Here is a 10,983-nt window from a genome sequence, read left to right on the forward strand (position 1 = left end):
GTCTCTTGTATATTTCAAAAAATCTATCGTTACTGATAATATTTCATTATTGTCAAGTTGTCCCAAGCTTATTACCAAACATGATGAAATTTGTAATAAATTTTGCGGTAAAAAATAACGAAAAATTCTCTCCGTGTACAGTTAAAAGTATCTGGTAACTTCAGTTGTCCTTAATGGCCAATGAAAGCCACAAAATCAGTTTAGTTTAGAAATGTTCTTTAAAGTCACAACATATGACTTAAAAAAATATTTCTAAACTAAATTAATTTCATGTTCTTATTGGCCGTTAAAAACAGCTGAAATTGAAATTGCCAAAAACTTTGATTCTGTACGCAACACATACACGAAAATATGTACGAAAGCGAGTACGAACAATTTTTCTCGAATTTTCAATGATATAATATGCTTCAAATAAATCGAGACTTTAAAACGAGTTTGAGTGATTTTTCTAGACCGTTCTATAATCTTCCAAATATTTTTCGATAGAAAAAATATTCTTTAAACTTTTATTATTGATCAACAAAAATCTCTTTTTCCTTCCTTAAAAAGAAAGAATTTCGTTAAAAATAATAGTCACGATGTTAATCATGGTTTAAACCGAGTCAATATACTCTACGTGAACATTTACGGGATATCTCAGTTTTAGTATCATTACTGCTCGGAATTACGACCGTTCATTATTCTACAGCTCGTAACTAGCAATCATTTTGCAACAATGGCCGCTCCCATTCTTTGCAACAAGCGCGTATGAAAATTTCCAGGGGGAGATACCTCCGGCGCGACATTCACAGACGATCACAACCTCTTTGAAGCCGGTTGAGGAGACACGTACCTGACGTATCTGACATATACCTTATACTATGACAGTATCAGACCTGCAATCCGATAATCATACATTCTCGAATCAGTTTTGCTCAAGTTAATGTCGCGACGCACGGAAATACACAGTGATAATATTAACGTAAAACTAAAACGTTCAATCAGCAAATAGATTTGATTAATTAGCAACTTTGTTCCACATAGTGGGGTTCGAGAATGAGGCACTTTAACTTTTTCGTCCACGTCGCTGCACGCCTAACAAGACTTTCGTCGTAATCGCGTCTGCCTAAGCGGTAATCGGACACCAAACGAGGTAGCGGAGTCGTTGTCTGGTGACCCATTTATCGCTGTACGCTGTCTAGTGTTACAACCGCGAGAAGAGTCGCGTCGCGAAATATTATCGTACGGGCCATGGTAGATTCGTCAATGACAAAGAAGTGACAGTGATGAACCGGATCATATGACGAACATCGACGGAAGGAAAGCGAGATTATTCTACATTTCCATCGAAATTCGTCTATTTTCTTTCGCAATCGTAATCACAATATCCGCAACTGCGCCCGATAAGATAGCCAGGAAGACTCGAACCTTTCCAGATCCTTTCCGTCGCTCTGAATCTGTCCCACAAATAACACGCAAAGCAGAATGAAATGGTATAGTGACTATAGTGTTTCAAAACAAACAACGACTACTCCGAGATTGAGATAAAAAGTATTTTATTTATTTATAAAAATACGTACTAAATTAATCTTGTTTAAATTTAAAATTAAATTTTAAATCACCGAGTGCTGATTGAATGTAAACAGTGATTCGATATGCATTATAAATATTACTCTAATTTGCTTATAACTTGTAGAGAAAATACTTTGTAAATCGAATGTACTTGTACGTAGAAATTTGTACTTTTAATGGATTAAAAAGCGTATATCACTTGTGTAATATGTTACACATCCTACATGGCACGACGCTGCTTAGGGTAATAGCTAACAGCTAACGAAAATGTTGAAACGGTCAGCCAGAAGAGACGAGATGTAAGAAAGGCGAGACGATAAACAGAAAGGAACGGATAAGTCAAGAGTGAGGATAAAAGCAAGCAAGCGTGCGAGAAAGAGAGAGAACGAGAGAAGAGGAGAGAGAGAGAGAGAGAGAGAGTAAGACAAGCTTCGTATGCATGTAGAATGCAACAGTTAGCGAATGGTGCGAAGAGAGATGCTATTGCCGACGTGTGCACGTGAGCTAAAGTGAAAAGCGACGAGAGAATGAGACGAAGAGAGACTGTGCCGGTCTCACAATGTCGCTTTTTCAACGTACGCGTGTACACGCACAAGCTCGCGCACACATGCACATTCCGCGTATACGTAGATGCGCATACGAGCGAAGAAGACGAGTGAAGCTCTCTACAGCGGTTGAATATCGGCGTTTCGGTCGGCGTGATAAAGCGAAGCCTCGCGCCGGATGAAATTTTGCGGCGTACGCACGAGGGACGATTAAAACGCAACAGATCACCGCCGCCATCCGTCACCGGATTAGCCCCCGTGTTTTCAACTCCGCTTCGCTTCACCACCAGAGTGTGCGAATGATATTCTAACGGCCCGCTCGCGGATCGTGACGGAGAGCGTATGGAAAGCATCCCGTCATTTGAAATGAATTAACGCCCGAAGAACTGTAATCATTTTATCCTATTATTATTATCCGACAGGTGTGAAATGAAATGAAGGGAAAAAAGTGAGAGGGCACGGGAAGGATTTACGGTACCGTGTGCTTTTAGTTTTGTAAAAATTGATATTTTATCTCTTGCTAGATATCCACTTCTTGCTATTCTTGTTCTATCATCCTTTAGATTCGTTGATATTCTTTATATGGATGATAAATCAACAAGACCAGATATACATTAATCAATAGAATAAATTCATGGAATGTCAATATGGTAGAATTGATCCGATTACACTAGTTTACAAATTTTGAAGCATTTTTAATGGAAAAAAAGAAACGATTTTTCTTAGCACACATTTTGAGATACTGAGTTCGGAATCTATTGCTAAAAAATCCATCAGGTATCTTTAAGACATAGCGTGTCATTTTTAAGAGACTACATTTCTTTTTGAATAATTTAGGTGCGACAGATGAGAGCGAATCAAATATTTCTATACCAAGATTTGATGATAATTGAGAAACATTATCGAGATATTGAAACAAAAACATGCTAGACTTTAGTAATCGATTCAGGCCCGTTTTCACCAATGCAGATTAACTTTAACTCGGTTCAACTTACTTTTTGTCTTTTTCTAGTTCTAAAGATTAGAAAAAAATGAAGAGTAAATTAAACCGAGATCAAAGTTAATCTACATCGGTGGAAATGGGCATCAGTCATATAAAAAAATAAAAATTAAACGCTCAACACTTCTAACTTGGTTTCTAATCTCAAAAACTTTATTATTATATCGGAAAAAATGTCTTCTCTTACGTCTCAAAAAACCGAATCTGATGAAAATATTTCAGCATCGACAATTATCCTATAAGAAATAATCTTCATATACTTTTGCATTTAGTTTACAAAGCCTTGTAAACTAGTGTTATTAATTCGATCAAAAAAAGATATAATTTTTTTAATATTATTGTCTAAAAATTGTAATTAGAAAATATATCCTACACACAACAAAACAATTTTTCGATTCTGTAAAAACTTGATACTGGAAGAATTAAGAATTGCAATTATCGAAAAATAGATTTTGATTTGACAATACTAATTTCGATATAATTGCGTTTTGACGTTTACAGTTGCAATTTTCACTCATCGACGAAACGGTGCGAGGGTCCCGAGCTTCAACCGGTAGCAGTTACAGCTGATAATCCAGCGATATAGTAAATTTAGTCTCTCGAAATTATTTATCTCGTAAATAATTTAAAAGCCAGGGGCGTTAATTACGCGAAATTAGCATCTAACTTCCAACACGACAAGAGAAACTTCTCGCGTAGTGCGGACGGGGGAGGGGGAGAAGGAAGGGGGCGAAGAACACAGGAGTAGTTGTAAATTGCTTTATCGTATTGCGGGCTTCTCGGCGGCGCATTCGGATGAACGGCGAATGAGGCACGGGGAAACGAAGTAACTGATTTATGAACTGGAGTTACGAGACGTCGTCTAACACGATGGGAGATCGGTTGCGTGCCCATGAATGTCAAATAAACGTACGACATGGATTCATCGGAGCGCAGCTTATCGTCACTGACATGCCGTTTTAATCAGTTAGGATACTTAGACAGGATTCCCCGAACTCTCCGTTAGGATAGCCGGTTATCTATACTTTATTCGCACCAGCTTTGCCATTCTACGACTACCAAATGCTAACGTTGTTCGTTAACGAGCTAGCCGGCCGCACTAATTATCTCCAGGGTCTACGTAATCACTTAATACCTTGTTATCCGATTGTATCGGACGTTGACCTATTTTGTAGTTTCGAAACATTCGCTACTCGTGTGTCCGAGCGATTATTATTTAAAATGGCCTTTCGCACAATTGATGCATAGTCGACCATTGAGAAACTTTTCTTTCGTCGCGCTGAGGCAATCGGTTATGCAAGTGCAAAGTTCCAAAGCGGAACGATTTAATTGCCGCGACGAGTCCGGCAAGATTAATATATACGAGATTTATTTAAAAAGTAGTTGAAACTATACAAGCTATAAAACAGCTTTTAAAACCACAAAACAGACAGATTAAAAATAGACACACAATGCATTACAAATTTTGCAAAATTGTGACAAAGTTTTATATTAATTACAAAATAAACGAATCATAATAGAAATTATGGATTGTGTCTTAATTGTCAGATGTGAATTTTTTTTACTTCTTGTTTAATCGGTCTGTCTGTTTTTTATATCAATATTTTGTCCTACGATTTAACTTTGTAATTTTCATACCTAAAGAGAACTAATTGTAAATTAAATTCGAGACGTTCCATGAGTTTTTTCGTTATTATTTATGTGAATAAAATAATATTGCGTCATCTGTTTTGGTCCGTTAAAATTTGGCCTTGGTTAATTTTTTTATTGATTAACATATAAATGAGCGGTTTAATTTTTAATTTATAATACACTATCATGATAGAAATGTTGATATAATATAGTTATTTTCTTTATTTTCGTCAACTAATATTATAAATGAATTAATTATTTTTATAAAAATTATATCAAGACTAGATTAATATTGTTTTACAGTAGTATTTTGTTCAATAGCACTACAATTTAATCTAAATTTTTGAAAAATACAACAATGAGAAAAGTATATACCGTTTAACAAATGATTAAAAATTTTAGTTACATGACGAAAGCATATAACATTAAAAGTTTAATTAAACTTTACGGCGATCTTTATTTCTCTTCCTTCTATCGATAGTATCGTAAGACCTTCCGGATTACGCACACAGCAATTCGTTTTACTGCGTTTTGCGATTTATTTCTATCCGTTTTCCCTTCGAGTGCTAATGTCGCTTTGAAGTTCCTCGAAGTTTCCGTCGCCGTCGCATCGGTCGCCAAAATAGGGGAAAAAAGCGAAGTAACGGGGTAAGCGAGAGACGAGAGGGAAACGGACGAAGAGAAGATGTGTCATTTTCGTCAATTTAACGAACCCCCTTCCTCTTACGACCCCCAAGCAGTTCGCGGCGCTTAGTCCCCACCGTGCCCTACCAACTTCCGCCCCTGGCTTGCTCCCACCCTCGTCTCGTCGAAGCGAGGTCAATCGACGGAGAGGGCTGAAGACGACCCCCACCCTCTTGCAGCGACCCTCCCTACCACAGCTACTCAATATCGTTTCATTACGCACCCTGCTCCACCGACTACCCAACCTTTCCCTCTTTCTCTCTCGCTTTCTCTCCTGCCTCGGTTTAACCCCCCGTCGTACTCCTCACTTCGCTCTCCTTACGTCTCTCCGCTCCTACCACGGCGACGAAACACGAACGCCGACGAATTTTTATTGTTACTTCTCGCGCCGCTTCCTCTGACCTCCCGCCACCCACCGCCCCCATCCACCCAACGCCTTCTCCTCTCCCTTTTTTATGCGCCTTTTAACGATCAGCAGTAACTGCGCCCATCCGCCGCCCCCTTACTCGCGCCTGCCTTGCCTTGCCTTGCATTGCGTTGCCTTGCCCTGCTTGCCGAGCCTTTTCGGAAAAAGAACGGATGCGACTGAACAATAGGAAAAAGGATGAAATTAATAATCGCTCTCTATTTAGAAACACACGTCCCAAGTTTGTGTTCGGTTTTCATTTATAATGCCTCTCCGGCACAAATTACGGGAAGTAATCGGACTAATCGGAAGTGATGTCCTGTATAACCTTATCTGTCTGATCGGTTCAAGTTTTAGAGATGGATGTCACGCTTTAGTGGTCTTTATACATTCTCAGCTCTCTAAAGAACTATTAATATTACATCTTTCACAAAGCTATATATCCTCTATAAATCTTCTACTAGACAATGAAATATTACCGGATACGTGTGTAACAGTGGAGTATACCCGCATAATCCATGCTTTGCATGAATAAAAGGCAAGTGTGTTAAATAGATGGGCCTTCACTTTTCTTCACATCAAAGAAATTAACGTGATCATTTTGACGACTCGGAAGTGACATTTGATGCTAGCGTTACTTGATAGAACTCTTTATACATCGTTTATTTCTTACACATAGTCTGATACATAAGCTTCTCACTTGTGATAATCACTGATACGCGAAATTCTCTTTCTAGCCGCATTCTCTAAGGTTACACTCTATATTCTTCTCTTTGTAAAGACGTTACAGTAATAAAGTCTTACAATCTTGAAACTTTACTAGTTATGGGAGCTGAAATTATCGCTCTCTATTTAGAAAAAAAAATGTTATATAGCTCCGCTTTTTTCGATTAGACTTTATTAAATTATAAAGACTCGTCCTCACTGAAGCAGATCGTGCTGATCGGCATACTAGCTTTTTCTTCTTTGTAAAAGAAGAAAAAAGAAGAAAAAGGATCGACTTCAAGGGAACAAGTGTCTGTACAATTTAACATAGTCTAACCAAAGAAAACAAAATTATAGCCGGTATTCATAGTAATTTGATCTTCTTACATTTAAGACTATCTTTAGTACAGTCATAAAAATATCATAAATCAATCAGAGAGCCGTATTAGCATCTTAAACTTAAATTGCTTAAGACGGTCTTAAAATAAAAACCGACTATGAATACCGGTCCATGACATTCTTTCTAAATAGAAGCGATTAATTTCAACTGCTATCACTAGTAAAGACTGAAAATCGTAAGAGCCGCGACTCGTTCCTCTCTCTAAGCAGTGGTCTCTGTCGCGTCTAATCGCGCACGTGCACACGCATCACGCCGTTGCCTCGCAACTGCGTTCCACAACGGAGATCCCTTTACCTATACTACGTCGATCCACTTCCGCGTTTTAACGTCTGCCGAATCCGCCTCTGTCGTGCAGTCGTACGGCGTCCACGTCGTGACGGCGCAATAACGCAATCCAGACATCGTTACTGCCGACAATCGCGGCGCACGGTGCCCTCGCGAGAGCGCGACTCCCCGTTGGCCCTCGGCTCTTCGGTACCACGAAAGGCGAGACGGCGCGGGGGAAGAGGCTTCATTACGTCCAATTCCATGTCCTCTCGCCGGCAGCCGGCGATGGGTATCGCGCGATTACGTGCGTGCAAACCGACGACGGGGATTACGCTGTGCGTGACGATTACCGCGCGTCTCTCACCGTGCTTCGCTTAGGCACTCGCGATATCGAAACTTCGAAGCACCGAGATCGATCACCGACCGGTGAGCGACGTGCGCGTAACAGGTGTAACTAACTCCTTCGAAGGGCGAGGAGTCCTGCCTGCCGCCTTGGCGGAGCAACAGTTTCCTAAACTTTGGAAGCTGTCCGTGTAAATTGTGTAAAAGGACGACGACCTCTTTTCTGAAGACACCGCCTTTAGAATTCACTCACTGAACCGACACCTTTTGCCGTGACTTGACCACATAATGCCTATCGTGCGTCGCTTATCTACTTCGATGACCATTCACTCGTCTTCCTTTCCGAACACTTTCGTCTCATCCTCCGCTGTGACGCGTCGCAACGACGTGCCGTCACAGTAGTCGCCGTTAACTGATAATACAATGCGTACACTCGCGCGTACCATTCGGAACACTACCGAGATTTTGAAAGCCGGTACCACCCCCCGTCACCTTTTTCCGAACGCGCACTGGTCGATCCTCCAAGATCGTGCAGGAAGTCTCGAGAGAAGAGGCAGAGGAACGCGACGCATACATGCAACTCGTGTCGCCTCTGCACCCTCATCCGCCCCGCTCGCCTCCACCACTTTCCGTCGAATTTCCACTGTCGGCCTCTCTTTTTAGGATCTCTTCGCTACGGAAGACGAAGATGAAATACGAGAGAAACAAGGAAGGAGTAGAAGGTAGGTCGAAGGTAGGACGAGGAGGATGGCGAGAGCGGAAGGGAGGGAGGGTGTCTCGAGGAAGGATTCGCGAAAATTTCTCGACCACCAGCGGCAGCTGCGTTCCGAAATGAGGAGCGACGCGAACGAGAGGTGGCGGCGGACGATGACGGTGGAGGAGGAAGGGAGAGAACCACGGAGGGCGCGCAGAAAGCGGACAGAGAGGGGAATCGGGGCCAAAGAGACGGAGGGTGCGAAGCGGGAGAGGTCACAAAAGTGGAGGAAGAAGCGTAACGGCGAGTGCACGCAACACCGACGCGTGCGGAAACGTGCCTTCCGCGAGTACCGGAGCTCGCCCCTTGACGGACTAACCGAAAGGCAAAGAAGGGGAAGTCGGGATGGAAGAAGGCTGGTGGGAGACGGTGACGGAGACGGCGACGGCGACGGCGACGGCGACGGAGGGAGAAGGTGAAAAAGGGGGCAGGTGGGAAAGGAGGACGGATAGTCGTAAGAAGAAGAAAAGAAGGTTTCGGGCGGCGGCCGGGATCGCTCGGTTGTCTGTGGTCAAGGCACGCAGCTTGTGCAGTATTCTCTGCGCGTCTGACGATGCCCGCCTGCTACCCCCTCGGCGACGCCGAACGAGGGGTAAACGTCGCCGACGTGGAAGGGTGAACTGAGGAGGAGGAGGAGGTCGTAGAGCCTGTCTCGCGAGCCTGATTTCGCCACCCTTCCCTGTACGGGAAATTGCACGCGCGGCGCCTAATTCTTCTCGTAGCTTCTCGTACCGATAACGGAGACGCCGGCGCCAATCTCCTTTTCCAATTCAAATTTCGATGGATCATCTACTTCTCACTCAAACACGATTTATATGTTTTTTTTTTTTTTTAATTAATAAATTCGCGGTCTTTGACACTAAACATCTGGCCTATTGTTTTTCCGTTGCCAAGTTCGTTCTCGATATTGATGAAAATCAGACAGTTATAGATATATTGATTGCCGTCCGAACGTGTGGTTTAATCTTTATATAGACCGATTTATCGATTATCAGTCTCAGAAAAGAGAATAATTACATATTCGCAAGAATCTATTTACGAAAAACGGTTGTAGGAAGTTACTAGCTATCGAGTACTAAATTGTATTACACAATGTATATAGTTAACTTAATATAGGAAGGCTATATCCGTGATAATTCGATTTATGAAACATGACAAAAATACTAAAACGATTTTGGAATCGCAGTTAATTAATTGCGTTAGTTAATTGTACGATTGTTATATTGGAGATGTGATTTTCGGTAAAAGAAACCGCAATTACCTCTTTTACAATGTGAATAGATAATCAAGAGGAAGACGTTTTCTCAACAGATGCACTCACGAAAACTTCAAACCGCACGGGAAAGTACTCACAGAATATTATCGGATTTTCCGGCAGCGTGGTACCACCCTGTTGAACGTACAGGCGCGAGTAGGAGTCACGCCTGGCACATAGTCAGCCAGGATTCGGCGTTTCGGTTCGCAACAGGTCTCAACCACCAGCGTGTTTTCTCTTTCCCTCTCCCTCCCTCTCTCTTTTTCTCTCTCTCTATCTCTCTTACACACACATACACACACACACACACACAAAATCTGTCTCTCCCTCCCTCTCTCTCTCTCTTTCTCTTTCTCTCTCTTTTCCTTCTCATTCTCTCTTTCTCATCGCATCTCTCTTCTACTCTTGACCTATCTCGCTCGTTCTTCACGTTCGCACACTGATAGAAATTCCCTTTCTACACTATACATCCACGACGCACACAGAAACATGCCACGCGGAACGTAGGCGATCGTATGCATGTGCAATGTGCACGCACACGCGCACATGTACACGCTTCGACAAATATATATATATGTATATATATATATATATATATATGGAACATCCTTGGCACATATACACGTACACGCGCACCCATGCAACAAGCACGCTTGATGACACGCCTCTCTTGTACGCGAGATGAGCGCGCGCGCGCGCGAGCAGTTGTTGGCCGTACACCCTGGTGCGCGCGTGTACCACGCGCGAAAAGATCTTTTTCACGCATCGCACGCACGCATGCCAATATATAAAATATGTATCACACTTACGTAAGTAGAAGAAATGCAATTTGTCACAGGACGGAACGATTCGATTCTTTACTCACCGACTACGAAGACCATATTCTTTGTCCATCGCAGCAGCTCCCGTCGGATGTGTCTGCGTTCTTGTATGCAGCGGGCATAGGGGCAATCCGCCATTTTTGAAATCACATCTTAGGATGTGTGTGCGCGTGCCGGCCGGGTGCGCCTGCCTCGTGTTCCCGCGTGGATGTCCACCCCCTCCACCGCCGGCGCTCCTCCGTCCTCCTCGTCGTCGTCGTCGCCGTTGTCGCCCTCGTCGTCGTCCTCCCGTACCTCCTCCTCCTTCTCCTCTTCCTCTTTCTTGCTCACCCTTCTACCCCTTCCACCCCTATGGCTCTAGTTTCCCTTCCGTGTCTCTTTCCGATTTCCTCCTTCTACCCCTCGTTGCTCCCTCCCTGGTAAACCCCTCTCCTTCAATCCGCTCCTCTTCCGTCAACGTTATTCCTATGTCTTTGAACGCGCGCCGCGTGAGCGTGAGACGTGCGTGCGTGAGGGAAAAGGGTAGCGCGCGTGTACACGTCGCCGCGCGCTAACGTGCGCGCTGCTGGGTGCAACGTCACGCGTGATGTAGCGCGTCGGCAGGAGCGACCAAAGTTACCG

At 43.0% G+C, this 10,983-nt stretch overlaps 1 protein-coding gene across 1 annotated transcript in view; it reads right to left on the reverse strand.

Annotated features, from left to right (window-relative positions):
• Eip93F (Ecdysone-induced protein 93F) overlaps positions 1-10,977 on the reverse strand; it is a 45,542-nt gene extending 34,565 nt beyond the window's left edge. Inside the window, exon 1 of the mRNA XM_018507660.1 lies at positions 10,407-10,977. Within this exon, the coding sequence (XP_018363162.1) occupies positions 10,407-10,500 (94 nt within the window). The 5' untranslated portion in view covers positions 10,501-10,977. The remainder of the gene's footprint in view (positions 1-10,406) is intronic.
• Positions 10,978-10,983: the final 6 nt, after the last annotated feature.

This window comes from Trachymyrmex cornetzi, unplaced genomic scaffold (genome assembly GCF_001594075.2).
Source record: "Trachymyrmex cornetzi isolate Tcor2-1 unplaced genomic scaffold, Tcor1.1 scaffold245, whole genome shotgun sequence".
NCBI classification, from domain to species: domain Eukaryota; kingdom Metazoa; phylum Arthropoda; class Insecta; order Hymenoptera; family Formicidae; genus Trachymyrmex; species Trachymyrmex cornetzi.